The following is a 24,398-nucleotide window of genomic DNA, read 5'->3' on the forward strand; positions in this document are numbered from 1 at the left end:
TCTTATATGTTTGTAAATTGTGCACTTTTTACTTTAAAAATGATTGAATTATGTTGCCCTTATCTTCTGGTTAAGGTTTTAATGTCTTTAGTAAATCTGCATGCGATATTTTTATAATTAACAATTTAAAAGTTGTTTAAGCGCTGCTAAGCCTAATTATTTTTGTAATTATGGTTATGTTTGTTTACATTTGAAACAGCAGAATAGTAGATTTGTTGCCAATCTAGAAAAAGTAAGCTTCGCAAAAACAAAGATAACGCCTTCTTTTATTATTGTGAATTAAATCATGCTTAATCCATTCTGGAATTTATTCGAGGAAATTTTATTCAAATTTTCAATACAGATATTTTGAATTTTTATGTATTTTTGCCTTGTCACAAAGTGAAAACTGAATTAATTGAATGAGAAATACTGAATCGTCTATAAAAAAAACTGTTTCTTTCTTTCTTTCTTTCTTTCTTTCTTTTTTTTTTTTTTTTTGGTTGTTTTCTTAATTTCTTTTATAGATTGTTTTAGATTTATTACAGTATGTGAATAGAATATGTGGCAGCAACGCTTAGATAATTCTTAAGGTGGTATACATTTTGTGCATTCTGAGTTAAAAAATGAATGAAATGTATTGCCGTTAAGTGAACATAGGGCCAGAGTGTCTCAATGATAAACAAATATTGTGAATTTTTTTAAAGAGTGCATTTATTATATTGTGGTTTATGCGCTTATTCAATCCAATAAGTTTAAATGAAATGCAAGAAAAAATACGTATAATTTAATATTCCGTACAAAGAAGTTGTGGTGTACACATCGGATTTTTTTAAATAGATATTTAGAAAAAGAAAAATATTATTTTATGATGAGAAATGAAATTTGAGTAAGTTTTGACCTTTTTTAAAACAAATAGGGAGTAAAGAATGTGATTTAGGGTAAAACTTTAATTAAATTTTAGAATTAATTATACTTTAAAATTAGTAAACTCGATAAGGGTGCTTGAAAAGTGGTCAAAAAGTTTTTATAATTTGCTTTGTAGAAATCAGTAGAAAAATCCTTTTAGTTGAATTTTAGATTTAAATTTACAGAAAAATGCAGAAGAAAGCTTGAAAAAGAAGTAAAGAAACTGTTAGAAAAGTAAAGTCTTCACGTCATGGGTTTATCATGACAACTCTGAATATAGGAGGGTCTACGTCATGGATTTATCATGACAACTCTGAATATAGGAGAGTCTTGTTTTATTAAAAGAATAGTAATAAAGGAAAAAAATAACATTTAAAAAAATTAAAACCTATAAAAACCTTTTAAAGCATCCATCTTTTTCCTTCTCTTTTGGAACTTTCAGATATAAAAAATTCATACTTTTAAAAAGTACTATAGGGTGTATAATACTTCAAAATTTTTTTAAAAGACATTAATGAATTTTGTTGGAATTTCATTTTCTTTTTTAAAATTTTGGTGAGAATTAGAATTTCTTCTTTTTTGTGTTTCTATGTCGGTGCGAACTTTTTTTGAATCTGCTAATTTGGTTATAATAGTATATAATAACGTTTTTAGATATGTTGGAGTTCCAATTTATAAGTTTAATTTCTTTAAGATTATGAATACTTAAATCAAGATAAACTATTTCTGTTTTGTTTTGTATTGGTCTTAAGTTTTAGACAGCTTGATTAGATGTTGCTATTTTCTATGAGATTATAATTGTTGTAAGTAATAATGTCATCAATATATCTATCTATGAGTGTGTTCAAAATTACTGAAATCATTATCAGAAAGGCTTTTAGTAATTTCAATTCTTTAGAAAATAGAAATAAATTACAAAGATGAGTTGAATTTGAGCTTCCTATTGGAATTCCTTGTGTTTGCGGGTAAAGAAATTTTGAATGTTTAATACAGTCAAAAGTCGTTAATTCGGACACCCATAATCCGGAATGATCTATAATCTGGACCTCGAAGCTAAAAACTTTCTGCGCATGCGCCGTGTTGGCACATGCGCACAGGCGTTTTACGCGTGCGCATAAGACTGTGGCGACTGCGCATATGCACGTGCGCAAGCGCAGAATACAATTTTGCCTGCGCGTTTAATGTATAACGGATGGTGTAAGCTAAAATTATCTAATTATCTATTTCAGTTAATGTTGATGATTGCATTGTTCCTTAATCTTAGAATTGGATCCCGCTTATAAATTTTTGCAGATTGTAAGAGCAATTTTATAAAAGTAAACTTGAACTTTCGATTATGTCAAATAGAATTTCCGATGCTGGAGCTCCCAAAGGATCTAGAAAACCAAAGGTATGTTTCAATGTCCATCAAACAAAAAGTGGAATTGCTACAAAAAATGGATAAAGGCATATCCGTATCAAAATTATGCAAGGAATATAATATTGGAAAGTCAACTGTATATGACATAAGCAAAAAGAAAAAGGAACTTTTTGACTTTTTTTTTTTTTTTTTTTTTTTTTGTGGATTCCAACACCCCATTTGCAATGAATAACAGAAAAAGGGTTCGTTGTGCTAGAAGTGACGATCATGACAGAGTGATGATTGAATGGGTCAGACAGCGTCGCAGCGAGGGCGTGCCATTGACAGGTCCAATGGTAATGGCTCAAGCCAAAATATTTCATGAAGAAATGAACTTAAACAGAGAGTGCACATATTTGACAGGTTGGTTAACAAAATTTAAAAATCGCCATGGTATAAGACAATTAAAAATTTCTGGTGAAAAATCTTCAGCTGATACTGAAGCTGCTGAATAATTTGCAGATGAATTCATTGAATTCATTACTAGTGAACAATTATCTGCAGAACAAATTTACAATGCTGATGAAACTGGTCTTTTCTGGCAATATGTACTGCGAAATACCTTGGCAACCTCTACAGAAAAGGCTCCAACTGGTGTCAAAGTTTCCAAAGCGAGAGTAAGAATTTTAGCGTGCGCAAATGCTGCAGGAATGCACAAGTGCAAACTTTTCGTAATCGGAAAACATGCACGACCTCGAGCGTTTAAAGGAGTAGCGATTTTCCTTGTTATATATCACGCAAATGAAAGAGCATGGATGACACAAGTGTTGATGAATGATTGGTTTGAAAATCATTTTATACCCGAGGCTCGGCGACATTTGAATTCGGTTGGTTTACCTGATGACTCAAAAATAGTTCTGATTGTTGATAACTGTTCGGCGCATACTTCACTTTAAAGTTTTAGTGAAAGATAATGTATCCGTGTTATTCTTCCCTCCAAATTGTACGTCTATCATTCAGCCTATGGATATGGGAATAGTGCACGTGCTGAAATGCAAATATAAAGCAGCATTTTTAAAACCTATGTTAAATTTCTTGAACAGTGGCAAGACTATTCAAGAATTTTTGAAATTTTTTAGCATAAAATCTGCCGTGTGGAGCATCGCAAGATTGTGGGAGGATGTGTCTGCAAGTACGTTAAAGAATGCTTGGCATAATTTATGGCCATCTACCATATTTCATGGTGAGGAGGATGAAGATGATAGCCGCGAATTTGAAGGTTTTCGGACATCGCAAACTAAAGGTGAAATTTTTCAGTTATTGGATTTTGTAAAGAAATATGGAGAAGCGGTAATAAATGAAGATGATATAAGAGAAGTTTTTCATTGCGACGACAATGCCCCAATCATCAATCAATTAACAGACAGCAAAATCTGTAGTATGGTTCTAGATCCAGAAAATATCGCTTCCGATAGTGAAGAAAGTGACACAGACGTTATTGAAAACGAAACAATTTCGATTGACAAATTAGTCGGTATTCTCGACACCACAATTATAGGACTTGAACAGCGGAACTTTGTAACTGAACAATAAATTATGTCTGTTTATAGAATTAAAGAGAAAGTATTATCACATAAAACAAAGCAACTAAAACAACTTACATTGATAGAAATGTTTAATAAAGTAAACAAAGATTAAGCTTTTTTTTTTTTTTTTTTTGTAAATTTTGTTATCCTTTAGATCATAATTGTTCTTTATTTCATAAATTATGGTTTCATATTTTTAATTTTAGAATTTCTGCATGCCATCTTACGAGATTTAAACTGATGATCTATTATCCGGAAAAATCGATAATCCGGAATCACCGAAGTCCCGACGAGTCCAGATTAACGATTTTTGACTGTATAGTTATTGTAAGCGAAAAATGTAGAAATTCTTTCCATTTTTGTAAATTTAGAATATCAAGAATTTCAAGAAAAAATTTTGTCATTCCTAAAAGACTTTAGTTGATTTCTTTGAGTGGTACAGACGTGTGGAGGTTTTCAAAGTCATAGCAGTTAATATTGTAAGTTTTAAGATTTCTAACTTCTTCAGTGACATTCAAGTTGTTGTAAATAGTCCAGCAGAAGTTTTTGTCACCTTTAACTTGTTCAAAAAATATATTACAAATAGTTTTAAGTACATTGGTAAAAATTTTATCAAAAGTTTTCTTGAAGTTTCTAGTACTATTGACTGTAAATCTAAATTTGACAGAATTTTTATGAAGTTTTGGTAAGGCATAAAAGTTGGCAAATCTATTATTTGTAGTAAAAAGAGAAATTCTCCTCTTTTTTTTTTTTTTTTTTTTTTTTTTGTGAAAAGCAAAAAGTTTTGTTAATAACAGTTCTTTTTTTATTTTTGCAGATACTATAGGTAGAAGAATTTTTCAGTTGAAATTTATTACTTACGAATTTGAATTTTTGCTCTTTGTGAAAAATTGGTTCTAAATTTCTTACTTTATAATAGATATGTGTAAGATATAAGAAAATACGATAGCTACTTTAAAAATATTTGGCGACATCAAAATTAATTATTCCAGATTTGGTGCTCTCCCCCTAAATTCTCCCAAATTTGAGATCCTTCTATGTTATGTAACAACCTCAAATTAACCAATCATAGCTTGTCTCTATAATTACATCAGACTTAGTATAAATACTCTTGGCACAGTAAACCACGTCATTCTCCCATCCCTTTCCTTAGCTCCTGCACGCCAACATCTGTACTGCTTTGCTTTCCCCCCATCTAAAATGCCTATTATAACCAAAACTACCATGAATAAAAGACTCACTTGGTCTTTTTAAATTAGTTTTAATTAGCAAAACACAATTAAGATAAAACATTACAATTAAGGTTGTTATACATTTAAGTTACAAAGTAAATCTCGGGGAAACAGCATGCTTACTTCATGACTCCAACTCATCGACTAAAGGCTAGAGTCTTTTTTTTTTTACTGGTGTTTATTCTGGCGGTTGCTAGGTGGTGCTCGTTGAGTGTTGTCGTTACACAATGTCTTATTTTTTTAAAAAAAATCAATGTTTATAGAAACTTATCATGTTTAGTTATAATTTAATAAGTGTCTGCCAAATTAATTGGATGTGTGTGAAAATAAAGATTTTGGTGGAATTAATTGATTGTGGTGGAAAATAAGAATTTTGGTGAGATCTCTGTCATCTTTCATGGAATTTCATAATTAGATGAGGTGTTTTACTGTTATCTGTTAAGAGGCATACAAAAGTACATAGTTTTTGTCTGAAATTATACATTTATTTTTTGAAGTCTTGCACAATGCAAACTGCATTATGCAAGTAACTTTTTTTTTGTGCATTCAACTATTCAGAATTTTCACACTTCCTGAGCTTTTTACGTAATTTAAAGTTTTCACTGCAGTAATGTTACATTTTGTGCAAAGTTAAATTAACTTTTTTGTCTTTCTTAGTATAAAACAGTTCATGAATAAATCAAGAGATAAGATTTTGCTGTAAGAATTGGGCCAAAATTGAAAACTTATGTCCAAGTTGAATTTAAGAGCATACTATAAATTCTAACTTTATATATCATCAAATGTGAGAATAATTAGTCGTTTAATACAGCTAAATTTATCAGATGAGGTGAGTGCCAATTCATCATCAGCTTCCATTCGAAAATCGGGGCAAAAGCATTGTGGGATAAAAGGGGACTTTTAGTGGCACTAGTTTGTCGATTCTGAAAACTTTTGCTCCTGCACATTATTTCATGCTCTGACAGTAAACAGTGTAATGAATTTTACTTTGGTTCTCAGTAATGACAAATATTTTCAAACAACCCTAAAATTTTTCCCCCTCTGTCCTCTTAGTTGCACTGTAATTTTTATGACTGAAATAATTTCTATTAAATAAGAAAAATGCATTCTCTGCTAGCTTTAAACTAAAAGTTATCACTTTTGCTGAGCAGTGCTAGTGACAACTAAAGAGGATGATATCTGTCTGTGATGCAGATGATTGCTTTATGGTGAAATGCAGGACGGAGACATTTGCTCAGACTTGCCTTTAACACAGAGAGAGAAACTTCTATGAATTGTTGAAATATTCTGTATCAAATGTTCATCTTAAGAAATTAGAAAATCAGGTTCTCTAAATTTCTGTGTATTGCTGATTTAGAGGTAAAATATACCAGTGTTTTGGAGTCAGTCTGCTTGAATTGCTGTTGCTGCGTTATTTTCTTCTGACACCAGTCGTTACATTATTTTCTTCCTTAACGTTCGTGCAGGGTTCGTAAGGATTTGGAGTGAATAATGACAATACTACTTGATGAAGTATAGAAACACTTTTTATTTGCCAATATTAATCAGGACAGCTCCAAAACACTTTTACAGTCGTCGAAGATCTACTATACACTCGCTGGAACAATCAGTGACACAGTCTTCTGGCTATCAAGGTGAAGGCAACTTCACTGCAAAGCACCAGAGTACAGCTTCCGACTCTGCTTTTTCGTTCTCGGAACTCCACGTACTCTCGAGACTCTCCACCCGATGCACTCGACAATACACAAGAGTACGGCTCCCGACTCTTCGGTTCAGTCGTTCCCGGAGCTTAACACACTTTCTCGACAATACACTAACCGTGATATGCTAGGAGACTCTTCAGTGCACTCGATGACCAACTCGGTGCTAGACTTCGAGACACTCGCTCAATGACTGACTATCAGCTCACTAGACGAGGCACACACTGCCCGGCTGTTAACTCGATCGACTTCGCACGGACTGACTAACTCGAGACTAACTATCTCGCACTGTAGACGAGGCACTCTCTACTCGCCCTCTCGACAAGGCACACACACACACTAACTGCGGACCAGCAGGGTTTGTATAGCTTTCGGGTTGTGTTCGAGAACATTTTGGGCTAAACTGGTGAGAATTCGTTCCAGAAATTTCTCCATCTGTCCATGGTATATTGCCCATTTTGTCACCAAATGAGCGATTTCTCGTCAAATGTGGCAACCCTGCCTTCCTTTGTCATTTTATGTCAACCCTAAAACTGCTTTGCGGGGAAGCTATCTTACTGCTCGCTCCTGTACATTTCGTAACAATATTAAGAAATTAGAAAATCAGGTTCTCTAGATTTCTGTGTGTTGCTGATTTAGAGGTAAAATATGCCAGTGTTTTGCATGCCTAGTCAGTCTGCTTGAATTGCTGATATTATAATAGTGTATAATTAAATAAATAGTGTATTTTTTTTTCCTTAATTAGTTGCAACATATATATGTTATGCTTTGTTAAATATAGTTCCATTGATTATGTATGATAAATAAAATTGGAAGGAAACGAAATATGGAACTTATATCAACCTCTGTAATTTGTCTTCCAGTTTCAAATTTCTGAACATTTCTAAAATACTGAATTTATTTTGTAATTTGATTTTCATTAAAAATTAATGCAAAAAAGTTAGTTACTAAATTTTCAAACATTTTTGTGTTTTAAAGTTTTCCTTATTTTATAATTAAAAAAAGAAAAAAATGTTTTTGTTAGCTTTGAAATCCAGATACTGAAAGTAAAAGTGTCAACATGAAATAAATTTATTTAGTAAAAGGAGTTATGTCAAATATGAAGATAACATACTTAGAATATTTTGATAAACCTTGAAATTATATGGCAGAATTTATTATGGAATGTTTTATAATTTCTTCCTCTCAGCTCTCCTGTGGAATCAGTACTCTTTTATGCTATAACCACTCTTCACAACCTGCTACTTCATCAAGAAGGATCTAAAATGGCAGTTCGTTTGGCTGGTGGTCTGCAGAAAATGGTCACATTACTACAGCGTAATAATGTAAAATTCTTAGCGATTGTTACTGACTGTCTGCAGATTTTGGCATATGGAAATCAGGAAAGCAAAGTGAGATTTTTTAATGAATTTTATAGTTTAGTATAATTGAATGAATTATTTTTAGTTTTTATTTTCATGACTATACAGGGTTTGTACGGTCCTTAGATTTTTTTGAATCGATTTTTGGTCCTTTGGCCAAAATTCCTTAATTTTAATCATCTGAAATTTCTGTTTCTACGACTGCCATTTTGAGTGTGAATCAGCATTTTAGAGGCATATATTTGACACTGACATATATAGTTATATTTTGAATGCGTTCATGGGTTATAATTTGTTTCTATTTCTAATATAAATGATGGGATACTTGAGTTCCTAAGCAAGAAGTGAAACATAAACATTTCAAAATTCATTTTTTCTAATAAAGAGCTCTTAAACAACTTTTCACTTTTGGGGATGTGAATTCTTTTATTAAACGGTTCTAAATTTGGCGACTTATCAATATTTTGGCGATTTTAAGATCAGTTTCTATAGAAAATTTTTAATTCTGAGATCTGAGAATTTTTTGATGATTTTTTTTTAAACATTGTAACATTGATAAATTTCATTAAAATAATGGTAATATATTGAAATTATATTTAAAAAATAACATTAAAATAAAACATTTTTATTTTTCGCTGTCATATTATAAAGTTTCATTTTGCTGTCAACTTATATTTTGAATCTGAAAAATAAACAAGGTGTGATGCTATAAAACACAATTTACGGAACAGCTCTTGGAAAAAGCAAAATTAGCTATGTAATTAATTAAAAATGTCTTCTTTTTAATTTTTTTTACAGTAAGAGTTTTCCCCATGTTAATTGTCTTAGAATATGCATCAGTTTTCTCTATAAAATTAATTTTACACTTTTTCCTGCCCTTTTTGTTCCAAAATATTTCTGGCTTTTTGCTGTTACAGAATTGGTAGGGATAATTTTTCTTTAGGATTTTAAACATTGCAATTTGGAAAGTTTAGTAGGGTTTGAAGGCAAGATTATTAGACACACGATTCTAGAAGGTTCAAGAAATATGTGACAAAATGAAAAATGTCTCCATGGTATCAACACATAATGGATGTATTTTACAGAAAGTTTGCGATGAATATCTTACTTTTTGGAGAACATCTGGAAGAACAATGTAAACATAATATTTGAATGTTTTACTTCTGATTCTAGAATTTTTTCTTAATGTGTTTATCTTCTCTTTGTTCTGGTTCTAAGTTCTTTTTAAATAAGAGGCTTATTTAAACCTTTATCTGATATTGTAGTCACTTTCAGCCATAGCAAGAATTTGCTTCACATCTGTCGGGGGGGGGGAGTTTGGACTAATTAACTGTTACCAGATCAAGTAAACCCTCATAGGTACATTGCGGAGAGGTTGACAAGTTAGGAGATAAAGCATGCAAAAACTAGCAATACCATTGGTTTGGATATTGAGACAATTCTCTAATTTCTAATTGTTAGAATCTCTAATTGTAATAAAAGATGCTTAAAGAGAAGGAAATCAATATAAACCAGCCAAAATGTTTGGGAAGGCTTCAAGTTGAAATGACAGATAGATATTTTGTTGAGTGTTGTTACGAAACATAAATGTTTTGTAAACGATATTAAATGTTTTGTAAACAATACCTAAACGATATTAGGATAATTACATAATGTTTTGTCGCTTATTTATGTTTTGTAGCTTTTAATGTGTAATTATCCTAATATCGTTTAAGAATCAATGTCATATATTACATGTATTTTAAACTGTGAAATTTTATTATATCATGATTTTAATAGGGCCTTTTTTAAAAAATAATTAAGATTTAATAGTGCCTTGTAAATCTATATTGACTAAGGTTATCTAACTACCTAATTTAATTATTTATAACTTAACTGCTTATCCTTAAAAATTATCTCTGCGTATTAAAGCGAGTTATTGAATTTCATTAATCCTTATTGTGGTTACAAGATAAAACACAAAAATGTAAAAATTCATGTAAAACTTATTCCTTGCATTTGTGAGACTTAAAATAATACAAAACAACTTATCACCTCTGGTGCTTTAGTGCCTTATTAGAACCTTAATGTATATTAACTGGGTTACAACCCCTGGAACTCTGCACGAAGCTACGACACTAACTGCATCAAACAGAGCCTGACTAACTTTCAACACTTGCCAACCGTGCCTACATCAGACCTTTCAAGTTTGTTGTAATCAGCAGGTCTCTCTAGACAAGCAGCTGCGGTGACATTGTCTTTTGTTATAAATCATGCTGATTATGATCTTACTTCTCATTTTAACCTATGCTGTTTGACATAAAATCTACCTGCTATTCACTAAACCTCTAGACTGACCAAGTATGTGACAAAATGAAACATAAAATAAGTAAATAAATAAATAAAAAATCAACATAAAACGAACTGTTAGTAAAACGTAATTGTCACTTATCTTCTTTTAAATATGTCCAACTATTATAAGTGTAAAATAATTAATGCTACTTGATAAATTGCATAAAGTTTATTTTATTCTCAAACTTATTAATATTTTTTTTTAAAATTCATGTTTAGTAATAATGCATATTACTTAGGGATCTATTTTATTTTTAGGATGGTATAACAAATGTGAAATTTCAGGCATAGATAATATTTTTAATTGAATTTATTCAGTTCCCATTTGCTCATAGGTCCTTAATTGTTTTCATTAATGGTCCTTAAGAGTATCTAATTTCCGTGTGCAGAAATGTGTATGAACCCTGCTATAGCGTTATGTAATTAGGATATAAAACCAGAAGAGTAGTGACTTCTGTGCCAGATTATTATAAAATATCCCAATACTGTCAGGTATGTGCCATATGCTGACGTAAAAGTAAGGCTTACAAATGCACAGTTTACAGAAGTAGGATTTTGGGTAGTTTTGGTCATTTTTGACTGTGACTGTTAGAGTAAGGTTTTTTTTCTTTTGATTGTATTAAAATTATATACCAAATTGAAATTCTATGAAACTGGTGAAGCTGATTTTTAAAATTTTTTGTTTAGGTCTTGTGTTTTTTTGCTCAATTAGTGTATTATTTCTTTCATGACAAAAATAAATAGGCTATTTATCACATTTTATTTTTTCCCTACCATGTTTATATGGAACCACGTGGTCTCCATATTTTATGTGGATTATTAGCAAATATGACTAAAATAGTGGAATTTATTTTTCATTAAGCAGATAAATATGATGATGAGTATCATTTTCTTCAAAATCAATATCACAGTCGATTTTGCAAATCTACTGATGGTGATTCATTGATTTTCTTGTTCATTTCATATGCTTTCATCAAACTTATGATATGGTATTTTGCATAATTACCAATAGCAGAAATGATTATTTTACCCATTATTTTCTTTATTTTTTCCTGCCATGTTCTTATGAAATCACATAGTTTTGTTTAAATATAAAGTGTAAATGTGTGTGTAGTAAAATGTAAATATAAAGTAAAGAAAGACAAAAATAAGGAAATTTGTACTTCCTTATACGAAGTAAAAAGGAAGTATTGTAATCGCGAAAAGTTTCAGGCAGCGTATTTCAACGAAAATATCCATTTTGAGCACTTTCGAATGCAATTTAACGATGTATTTGCGTGATATCTCTACGCAAGGACAGAATAAAATTCTCTTTTCCTCCAAAAAAAAAAAAAATTATAAAACTGCTTTAAAATTAATTCTGAAGAGCATTTTTCGTGGCGTCTGTACGAACGTATGTACGTACATATCTCGCATAACTCAAAAAAACTTAGAAAAAAAGAGAAACTTAGCTTCGCAACAACAAAGATAACGCGCCTTCATTTATTGTTTCCAATTAAATCGTGCTTAATAATTTCTGGAATTTTTTCGAGGAAATAAGTGTTTAAGATTTACTGTGTAATTTTTAATATAGATATTTTGAGTTTTTATGTATTTTTGCCTTGTCGCGAAATGAGAACTGAATTAATGGAATGAGAAATACTAAATCGTCTGTGAGAAACTGTTTCTTTTTTGTGTTGTTTGCTTAATTTCTTTTATACATCATTCTAGCTTTATTATAGTATTTGAATAGAACATGTGGCAACAATTAGATAATTCTTTAAATGATATAAATTTTGTGTATTCTGAGTTATAATACAAACAAACTATAATACTGTTAAGTGAACCTAGTGCCAGAGTGTTGCCATGGTAAACAAATAAAGTGAATTTTAAAGAATGTGTTTATTTTATTGTGGTTTATGCGCTGTCGGCGAAGTAGGTTCAATCCAATAAGTTTAAATGAAATGCAAGAAAAAATGCGTATAATTTAATATTCCGTACAAGGAAGTCATGTGGTGTATACATCAGATTTTTATTTATTTCACTGTTGCAAATAAATATGTTAATGCATAGTTTTTATCACAAAATGTAAATTTTATATGCAGTTTTGAGCATCCACTGTTTTTCAGAGGTGCGACAGATTTATAACAACTCAATGATTTACCTAAAAGGGCAGACACTTGCCCAAAGTCCCCGTTTTTCATAAAGATTCCAAAGTTAGACGATACCTTGTTTAATTAATGAATCAGTAACTGAAATGAAAATCGAACTTGCATAAGGATGCCAATAATCAGTTTCAAGATAGAAACTGATCTTCAGTTTGTGCACGTTACCTCCTTTATGTCTACCCATTTTGGAATTAGAGATCAACAGCAAAGTAATAAACACAATAACCAAAATGTAAAGGCTAAGAATAAAACAAAAAACTGAATGCAAAATCTGATGACAAAAATGTAAAGAAATGAGATCCCATATATTCTATTATTTCCATATCCCTAATTTCCAGTACGAACAATTCTTGCTTAAATAGTTTTATAAACGAATTTGTCAACAGAATTTCAGTTTATGTTTACAATTAAATGTTAAGGTTATTATATATTTAGGTAATATTTATAATCATTATAAATTTAGTTATATTTATATATAGTTTAATTATATATAGTTTAATTATATATAACTAGATATCTTGACAGTAACGTTCACAGGAGTTCATGAAGGAACAACTTCATTTCCAAATACATTTATAAATAATTTAATGGCAATAATTTAGCACACACCAGAAATTTTTACATAAGAAATATGTATAAGCATAATTTGAATGAAAATTACGTGCATTATTTTTAATACCCACTCAAAGTCAATTTTCCATCAAAATTCCTCCATGATGGCATCTCTCCCTCTAGGCAGACAGCCCTTTCATGCCTTACCCTATTTAATAAAAACTTATCTATACGCTGACCTATGTGCCTAATTACAAATAGTTTAACATGCATAATTTTATATTTACATCTAGCCATCAAGTTTCAAACTTTTGATGTAAAACACGTTTTAGGATACATTCATTATCAAATTCAAATTATCTAGTAAATATATTTTGGCAGAGCATTCAATACCTGTTTTAGCGATTTTACCCAGTTTAATATTTCTCTGATAATATAATAAATAATAACTATCAATTTCAAACTTAAACATTAACCTCACTGTTATCAGATTACAATCTTGATTATCTTACTCTGCATAATATTGCTTCATTTTTTAAAACAGTTAAACAATTAATTGATCTAAATTTTGATTAAATTCACGAATACCTCAAATTTTCATACTATGAGGTACTCCAGAAGGTAACAATATACAAAGCATATTGATATATCTAATAATAACATTGATAATGCTTTTTTTGTCTTGAAACTCTTTCAAAAATAGCAGACCATTACTCAAGCATATGCATTGAAAAACAAAGATTTTTCATTCATAATTTGGTATTACATTTAGTCATCTATTAAACATATTGCTAAATAAAATTTTAAAAAACAGAGACAGAACTTGATTTTTTCCCATTTTTTAGTTAACCCAAAATGATTATTTTTCAGTTATATGAAAATAAAATGATAACATGGGGATGACAAAATATGCATTTTACTTAAAACATTTTGGTGTTTGGAACATAAACTAAAAGTAGCGAATCAAGGGTATTGAAAGACATAAAAGATTTTAATGGTACTGCAAAATCACTGTTGCAAGTTATCAAAAAATAACCAATATGTGATTTTCATGTAAATGTCACTAAACTATACAAATTTCTATTATTCATCCAACAATGAATGTTTCCTTTTTGCTGAAGTGTTTCGCTTTTTGATTTGTATGGAACTAATGTGTGTGGAAATACTATCAAAGCGCTGTCAAGGAAGCTCTGGATGTAAACAAAAAATCTGGAGCCCTAAGCTTGGGAGCAGTGCTTCACTCAAAATACAGGGTTGGCACCTCCTTTCATTCTTACCTCCATACAAGGTGTGGCACAAAAAAAGAGTTTGGTCCAATAAATCATTGTACTTACAGAATCAGTTCTCAGGGACATTGTCACCTTCAAAGTAGTTCCCTTCAGCATTCACACACTTCTGCATTCGGTGCTGCCATTACTAGTAACAGTTCTGGAACGAGGGAATGAGGTTTTTGGAAGACCCTTCAGGAGATTCTCCATTTTTGTTTTACTTAAAATGGGTTCTCTTTAAGTAAGATTTAACTTTAGGAAATAAAGAGTTGTTAGGAGCCAAATCAGGTGAATAAGGAGGATGCCCCATCTCAGTAATGTTTTTTGCTGGTCAGAAACTGCTTGACAAATAGTGCTGTGTGAACGGGTGCATTGTACTGGTTTTGGGCATAAAGTTTGAAGTTTTCAGCTTTGTGCTGACTTGATATAAGAGTCGGCCAATCAGAGCATATACATGAAACTTATTGAGAGAGAAAGGAGGTGTTCCATTCTCTCTCGCAGGTGTGAATGGAACTCCCACATTTTATGCCTTATGATTATGTGTCTGTGACATTTATACCACCATCTGAGTGGAGCCTTAGGATGGCATACTAAGAGGATGCAATGTCTTGTAGGGATAAGCAATTTATACTCCTAAGCCTAAAAAAAAAAACTTAGAAAAAAAAGGTTACATGAATTTGTTGTCTAATTGTTCTAACTTGAGGCACATTACGACAAGAAAGCAAAGGTAGTAATCAGAATTAATTAAAAAAATTTTATCCTTATATTTTTCTTAAAAATTCTGTAAAATAATAAAATTTTTGGCTTTCCAAATAGCCACACAATCACAGATTTGATTTTGTTATATTTTATTAACAAAATTTAAATTATTAAAAATCTCTTTAATGAACGAAAATAAAACACAACCAAAACAATGAAAAAGAAGCAATATTTAAAAAAGATATTATTCTTATTGATGAAGCTCCCATCAAAAGAATGGAACCCCTAAATATTTTCATTTGCTTCAGTGTCCCGTCTAAAAATTTCAGTGATTTTAATGAATATATTTCAAAAAAATCTTTACACATGACTTATTACATATGTGCTGCATATTATTAACAAATTCTTTCATGCAAAACATCCAAATTTGTTACAAATCAAATTCATCCCCCTCTTTTTGATCACTATAATATTATATATAACAGTTTTAATAGCTATCAGTATGTAAACCACATAATGTAACACCATAAAAGAAAAATATAAATGATGACATTTTAATTTTCCCATAGAGAAATACATATTTATCCCAAAAGAGAGCTTGTATTTCTACGCCAGAGTCAATAACTAAAATGTCCAGATCAGAACCAAGAAGAAAATAACCATAATTAGTTTAATTAAGATACAATAACACGCCGAACAAGTATTAATTTAGAAGTCAAGCAATAAAAATCAGCGTCATATTTTCAAATATTCATTATTTGAAAAAATAATGCTGATTTTGGTTGCTTGACTTCTAAATTAATACATAATTAGTTTACCATAATTAAGTAACTGTAAGAGTTTCAATATCATGCACAGCTGATATCTATTTTAGAAATAAACCAACTTACCTCAAGAAAGCCTGGTTTGTCTTAGGAACATTAGCTGTAACTTCTGGCAATTTTTCAAAATCAAAGTCAAATTTTTCACTTCCAGACCTAAGAATGTAAGAAATAAACTGCTATAACATAATTAAAAAAAATCATGAATAAATAAATAACACATAACAAATTTAAGCATTAAGCTATGTATGACTACCACCCATCTCGGACAGTGCAACAGATATTGTATACTGTTTCGCCATACCTTGTGTAGCTGTTATATCATGCTGTATAACCACAGTTTAGAAAAATTACAAAATGTGTTACTTATATCTATCTAAAATGGTACATTATATGATTTGTAAGAATAAATTAAAGGGCTCTGCAAATGAAATTCCTTCCAATTAAAAAATGTAGGAATAAAGAAAATACAGGAATTGCAAATACAGAAATGCATTATATTTTTTGCACGGAATCCAGATGACATATTTTTCAACAGTTACGGAATTTCACAGGAAGCATGCCAAGTGTAGGACCTACGACTACAACAATTATATGGATTTAATTCATCCATGCTCATGAACAAATGAAAAAAAAATTACAATAATCAAAACCACACAAATGTTATTTCTTTGCTCTCTGAAATAATTGCATTCACTGAGTTTGGAAGCATCATTTATATATTCACTACAAGATTAACAATGTCTGCTGCTAATGAGTTACAATTGTTATAACAATAAGGTTTTTGACTTTATCTAATGCTGTTATCACATCTATAGACGCGCGCGCTTACCCAGGACAATTCCAAGAAATGAGATTCTAGTAGTACGGCTTTAAGCGGCAGGCTTCCAAGAAATGTTTCGTCTAGCGAGGAGGAACATGTCCCGGCTACGAGCAACATTTTAAAACTTTTCCCAAAATGTTCCGGCTGGAGACGTGTTCCTCGAACGTTCAACCAATCAGACGAAAGGTCAGTTTCTGAAGGATCACGGGTAACTTTCAATATGGCGATGGCTCTCACTGTGAAGTGATGGACGGTGGAAATAGAGGCCAATTTAATTATTGTTGTTTTGTTGTAATACAACTGCCTGAGTCATTTTTTAAATGTGTTAAATATATAATCGTGGAAATTTCAGAGTTGACAGTATTTTACGACGTTCTTGCATTTCGGATTTGTTTACAAATTGTTCGTAGCCAAAAGTTTGCCAAATTTGTCGTATTTCGTGCTGATCGTGTATTATAACACTGCTATATAATAGAATTTTATTTCTTAAATTTAAGTTGAATACTTTTTTAAAATCCAATTGTACATGTGCAGCTTTTTTCCTAATTACTTATCTTTTAAATTGTTAACTGCATAATCAGTGACACATTTTAAACAGCATAAAAGGTGCATAAAAAAGAAAAGCATAGCTTATGTAATAATGAGAATACTCATTAAATTTGTCTATTATTTTCATGTTATTAATGAAATACTTTTTGGATTATAAATACATTAGAAACTATACTTTTATTGTAAATGCTACATATTGAAACATTGAAAATTTATGGATTTATTATTATGCATAATGAAAAAAAAAACATTTGTATATACATTCATTAATATAAATCTTATTCATTACATTAATACTAATAAATATATATTAACAACTTCTAAAACATCACATCTCTCTATCTGTATGTAAATATATGACTTATTAGATGTGTATATATATATATGTATGTATGAATACAAAAATGAACATTGCCAAGAAGTTTATTTGAAGTTACTTTTAATTCAGATAACGATTATGTAATTGGCAGCAACTATAGTTATCAGTTCTTTGCAAATTATTATGGGTATGTAATAATCAGTTAAAAAATAATTGATGAGTATTTGAGTACTAAAGAGTGTACACATTTTGTTATTGGGTTAATTCATAATTATATCATACGTATGATCTACGTAATAAAAACATGACTAATAAATAATAAGAAATGTAACAGCTGTGCATTTATAACATTTGATTACTTAAAACAGCGCACAACTGATTATCACCTTCATGTCTGTTTACATAATGAATTGCACTTTCCAATTAAGTGCACAGGCCTACTAGTGGCCGAAGCGTCGTTGAACACTGGTAGTTCTGTCTCAGGTTAGAATGCCGCGAACGGGCTGGCTACATGACGTTTCCTTGGTTTGCCCCATTTGTAATTGAATGGGGCAAACCAAGGAAAGGAAAGCCAGTTTTAAAAAATCTTCTACAAAGGGATCCCTCCTGTTGTTATCCCTCGAGGCTTTGCGGTAATCACATAAAACCAACTGAGCCCACCAGCGGCCGAGCGGAAAGTCGCTGAACAATGGTAGTTCGGTCCGAGGTTCGAATCCCGCAAACGGGCTGGCTGCATGGACGCTTTCGTGGTTTTCCCCATGTGTAACGTGTACACGAGCCAGTTTCCCTTAGAAAGTCCTCCCCGAAGGCATCCCTTCCCTTAGGCAGATAGCCCTATTGTGCTTTGCTGTAATCTCAATAAAACAAACTCATGATGTGAACACCTAATTTCTAGAGTTGGTATAATTAATGTGTTTTAGGTATATTACCGAGTGTTCTATGGGACAGTAAACAACTCGCACATGTTTGATTGCTCATGTATTCATATGCTTTATTTGATCTTCATTTTGCTGAATAGTATCTGCTGGCTGTGAGGAGGTAAATATCAGCCATATAGATTTTTGTCATTTGAATGGACAGAACAGTAATTATGAGCCATAAAGTTAGTCAGAAAATGCTTTCACCAGGTCACAAATTTTCCAGTGAGCCATCAAATTTTCATTGAAATGCAGACAACAGAAAATACACATAAGCGATGTGTGATAAATAGACTTATCCAGCACATGTTTTTAAACTATTCTTAGGTGTATACAGAATTTGGCTATTACTGATGTAATTGATTGCTATAACCAGAAGTGTGTTTATCTGTTACATGAAGTGCCAGAGTGGAGATCAAAGTGATTAACTTGATAGCAATCACCTTTCTATTATCTTCCATTGCTAACAATAAAGTTTAAAACGAAAAGCGTGTGAGCGATACAAAACAACACGAAGAAGCGAATGTCACTTGAAAGGAAACGTCACTTTCACCAATCTGAGGGATAACTGATTCTTGTTTGGCTTTCAGTGAAGATGGTAACCCTATTTCGCCAAAGGCCGTTTCTCAGAACTGTTGCTACAAACGTTTTGTCCCGGCAACAAACAGCTAATGTGATAACGCTTTAAGGTGTTTAATTTTAGCTTGAAGAATTCAAATAGCAAATCATGCAGTAATGAGTACAAACATGAAAAAAGGAAGCTCCCACCTAAAATATTCGGCCTGTAAAAGCAGAATATATTTTTTAAATGTTCAGACAATATTCTATGAGAAGAATTCCTTTGAGAAGTACACATCTGAACCACGATTAAAAAACATATACAAGAACAGAGCTTAGGACTTCTGTTTGCAGAAAGTCTGTCACATAACATGTGAAAAGTTTCTTATTGGTAGATTATTGATCAGACAGATATTTTAATGTTATGCAGAGAAAGCATTCATTCCCTTTTCAGTAGAGATAGTTCAATATGGACAATGGCAAAAAGGCTAGAAAGCAAACATAAGCGTATTGGTTCTATTCTTGGCACTAGTATAGTTCTACGCTCAAAATACACAGCAGGTATTTTCTCATTACTTGCATCCCAATATCAGTTCAATTCAGCTTTTGGTGGAATTTGCCATCTGTGACATATTTTTCAAAAACTACACTTCACAACATGCATACATGACAAATACACAGAACCATAAATAAACAAGCAATAATTTATATATAAATTTTACTAAAAATGATCATAAAATGTTCCAACGCTGAAAGTTTTAACATCCAAGTAAATGACATAATAAAAAAAAAAGCAAGTTGAACAGCCAGCACATGAATGCAATGTGCATACACCTGTAAAAATATACCAGAGGTAACGGACAAAGCACTTCGTAGCAAATAAATGACTATAAAGTTTCCAATAATACCATGTAATGATGGTGAATTCAATTTAGATCACAGAACATGCTCATACTTTTGAAGATTCAATTATTTCAGCAATTCCTTGTGAATTGGAATTTACCCTTTCAATACTTCCCAATGTAGTGTGAATGGAGGAATAAATTGTTATAACAGGAATGAACAATTATTAGCATCCCCTCGTACACATACATACACACACGCACCACACACACACACACACACAAAAAAAAAAAAAAAAAACTTTGGAAAAAAAATCATCCGGGCAATCATTCTCCTTTGACACAGATGCAGTTGTATCAATAATTTCTGACCTTCAATAAAAAAAAATAAGCATATTTTACTTCGGAATTAACTTACTACAAAATCATAAACATGAGGTAGTCGACATAAAGAATATATTATTTCTCACCTCTCGAAAACATCCGCTTGTTCGGAATCTTCCACATATCAGGAATTTAATTCCGTATTTATTTCTTGAGCTCGACGTTGTCTGTAAACTCTAGATCTTTTATTAAAATGAGGATGTTTTTTCGGTCTTCCTTGATATTTTTGCATATTTTTTGCTAACTGACCACAGTGCAAATAAATGTAAACAAAACGAGTGCGGAGTAGCAATGCAATAGGGTTGCCGTAAACGTCTTTCCACTGACAGCTGACACTGTTTAATGAGAACTGTGTATAAAGGAATATATGAAATGCTTCTAAATATTATTTAGAAAAAAAAATATGATTTATAACTGGGATCAAAATCAATTATTTCGTGAATTTTTGCAGAAATAGGATTACAATGCTAAATTTTAACTCATAGCGCCATCTATTGATGGCTTTCCAAACTACACATTAAAATTATGTATTTCAAACTAATTTTTTTTAAATATAATATTTAAGTAAATTTCATTCCAAACCTGATTCTTACTTTACATTCCAAAACTGACCTATTGCTTTATATTTCTGCCAAATTTCACGCAACATAGTTTCTTAATTAGCGATTCTAAGTATAAATAAACTTTTAGTATTGTAATGCTACTGTAGTAGACAACCTTAAACACCTTTGCCAATTTTTCAACAAAATAAAATAATACTTTCTTGGGTTGACATTTCAACTCGCTATTCACACGGCTCATTGGCGATAACTATATAAACTCCTTTGCTAGTTAGGCAATACTATGGAATTTTACCCTTGTCAGTTTTACAATTTTACTGTCTATCTCCACACCTGGCTGGCGATAACAAAAATAATTTTTACTAGTTTGGCAATACAATTTAGCTGTAATACATTAGGCTGACATTACTATATATCACATGCCTGGATAACGAGAACTAAGAAAAAACTTTTACCTGTTTGGTAGTATAATAAAATCACACTACATCAGTTTGACATTACTTTTTATTTTTCACATGCGTGCTTGGCAACAAATTTAAAGATACAATTAGGAACTCTCTCTCTCTTTTTTTTTTTTTTTTTTTTTTTTTTTTTTTTTTTTTTAATAAATGCTGGGATGCCTTTCACGTATCAGTTATCAAAATAAAAAAATCAACTATTCCACTAAACAAAAATGTTTATACAAATAGCAGTAAAGCTTAAATAATATTTTTACATACTTGTTTATCACAAATATCAATTATAATTTGTGCCTAATATTTTCAGTATCTGTAATTTTAAAAAGAAACTTGCACTATTTAAATATAATTCTGAGATGAAATAGTAAAACTCAATGAAAAAACTTTTTTTATGAAAACCAAAAGTTAATCTTATCTTCGGAAATCAGCAATATCCTGTTCTGACAATTCTTTGCTTAGACGCGAGTTATAGAAACACAGAAGATAACCTTAGAATGATCCTTTGAATGAATTCAATAAGTAAATATATGAAACTTGCTGTGGTATGAATTGCATAGGAATAATAAGAATGGGGGAATTAAAAAGTAGAAAAATAAATCCAACTTTAAAGTTGTGTATACATTGTGAGAATTGGTGATAAGATTAAACAAATTTAAATAAATAAATAATATTAAATAAAGATTAAATGAAGGTGGATCAGTTATTTTAATGTTTTGTTTTACAACATAATTCCAACCTTGTAAAACAATGAGCAGTAAAGTTAACAAAATAAATGAGCTCATGAAATTAATTAAAAACTTCAATGTACACGAGGTTTTGTGTAAAAATATTTTTAAACATTGAGCAGCTGAATGCATCAATGCCAAACACAATTTTTTCTCTTTGCCTTTTCTAATGTAAGATTCTTAAGATTATCATAATTATCTTTTTGACATAAAATTAAGTGTAATACTGAAATATCAGTCAGATCATAGGGCCTTTGATATATTTTATAGAGAACAGTAATATTCTAGTTTAATAAAGATAATTATTTTTCAAAATTCTTTACAAAGACATCATTGCTCATAAGCAGGTTGCCCTTATGTCCCTTACTATTATCAAATAATCCTATTCTAATCAAGTTAATTTATAATTAAGGAAAGTTCTTCCATTGTATAATTTTACTAAAGGAAATATGTTTATCTTTTGTATTACCACACGATGAAAAAGTGCTTAATTGTTTTATTTAGAATACTTTATTAAAATAATTTATCATAGAATGTATTATCTGTTATTTAGTAGTAGTGTGAAAAGTTTTTTTTTTTTTTTTTTTTTGTTAAATATTTGATTAACCTTATATAATTATAAATTTTAGCTCATCATATTAGCTAGTGGAGGTCCAGCTGAACTTGTTCGTATTATGAGATCATATAACTATGAAAAACTTCTGTGGACTACATCCAGAGTTCTGAAAGTACTGTCTGTCTGTTCCAGTAATAAACCTGGCATTGTTGAAGCTGGTAAGTGAGCACATTTCACTTAGAAGAAATTTCACATTGTTTTATGTAAAATTTATTTTTGAAAACTATGGCTGCTTCCATTTGGAATAATGCAGATATAAACATTCTAATAGAAAAAGAGTAACACTTTTGCTACTACTCATGTGAGGTTTTGATAGTTATTGTTCTGAAACAGTAGTATATATACTTAAATGCTGATGTACTAGTTATAAGAAATATGATTTAAATGAGGTAATAAAAGGTGATTATGTGTGCCACTGTATGATTACCACTAGAGTTAAAGTAATTTCCCCAATGCCGCATCATGTGCTGTGCGAGGCATGTAAAATTGAGTCAAAATAAGTAACGATATGCAGTATTTTTTATGAAACTGTAGCACAATACTGCTTTTCTAATACTTTCTTGCTCCTCTTTTCTTTCTCCGGTTTTAGCACATCTCCTACTCATATAATCATCTTCTAATCATAATAGATAATATGCAGAAGTATGAAGGTCAGATTGCTGTTTCAATAAATGTCTTATCACTAATAATCGAAAGTCATAGTGACATATTTCCCTTGTAATATTTGTTACCAATAAAGGACATTTGCAAAGTATGCAAAAATATTTTGGTAATCTCCTAATTTTCTTTTCACTTAGAATAATAGGCAAATATTTGATCTTGCTTCTCGCCTGCCTTAAATTCACTTGTTGAATTACAGGAAGCAGTTTTGATTTTCTTTCATCATTTCTATTGCATAACTTTTTGTATTCATAAAAAATGTGAAGTCTCTTTTATATTTGCACTTAACAATTATTCCACCATTAGCATACTTTTTATTACAGTTACTTATTTTTTCGCTAATTCGTTTTGGAAATGTTTTCCTGTTGTTTCTGATTGTTCCAGTGTAATGTTGTTTTTTTATCAGCAATGTTGCATAGTTCACAGCTATTATAATTGTATATAAATATGCTGTGTCCTACATCTAGCATCCTACATTTGACATGTCATGGGCATCTTTGTGAAGAAAGAGTTCCTCATCTCTGTCACCGTTATAACTAAAATCACTCAGATAATTGTCTGATAGTTCAGCCAATAATATTGTAATTTTGTCAACTGTTAGAGGTTTTTTATTTTATACTTCCTGTCCCTTTTTTAACGCAAAGACCCTGCAAAACTATCGTCTGTACAACTTACATTACAAAATTATTTTTTCAATAATTGGTGAATTTGAAAACCACATGTATTTACTACTAGTTCTTCACTCCATGCTAGTACCAGCATACATACTCAAAATGTAATGGTGATTGAACTGGAGAGTAAACAATCCTCTTTCCTTACCAGTGTGTGACTGGCACCTCAGACATCAGGCCACATCACACGCCAATGCCTGATCAGTAGCAAGCATGAAAATAAATTTGTTTTCAAAGAATGATTTTATTTATTTTGTTAGTCAAAATTTTCTTTGAATTATGAAAAACTTCCAAAATTGATTTTATTTTTTGCAGATTTGTATGCAAATTTCGTATGTGGCTAAAGGCATATGTTGCGTTAACAATGAAGTAAATTTTTATTAGATTACAAG

The 24,398-nt window shown here is 30.8% G+C and overlaps 1 protein-coding gene across 3 annotated transcripts in view; it reads left to right on the plus strand.

The window, feature by feature from the left end:
- The window catches only part of arm (armadillo), a 120,341-nt gene that overhangs the window by 45,857 nt on the left and 50,086 nt on the right, over positions 1 to 24,398 (plus strand). For all 3 annotated transcript variants that reach the window (XM_085817103.1, XM_085817105.1, XM_085817104.1), the window contains exons 7-8: positions 7,935 to 8,136; positions 22,689 to 22,833. In XM_085817103.1, the coding sequence (XP_085673229.1) occupies positions 7,935 to 8,136; positions 22,689 to 22,833 (347 nt within the window). The remainder of the gene's footprint in view (positions 1 to 7,934; positions 8,137 to 22,688; positions 22,834 to 24,398) is intronic.

The sequence above is a fragment of the Stegodyphus dumicola genome, chromosome 5, assembly GCF_044657685.1.
Source record: "Stegodyphus dumicola isolate Sdum_Otavi_A_Nest chromosome 5, ASM4465768v1".
NCBI lineage: Eukaryota > Metazoa > Arthropoda > Arachnida > Araneae > Eresidae > Stegodyphus > Stegodyphus dumicola.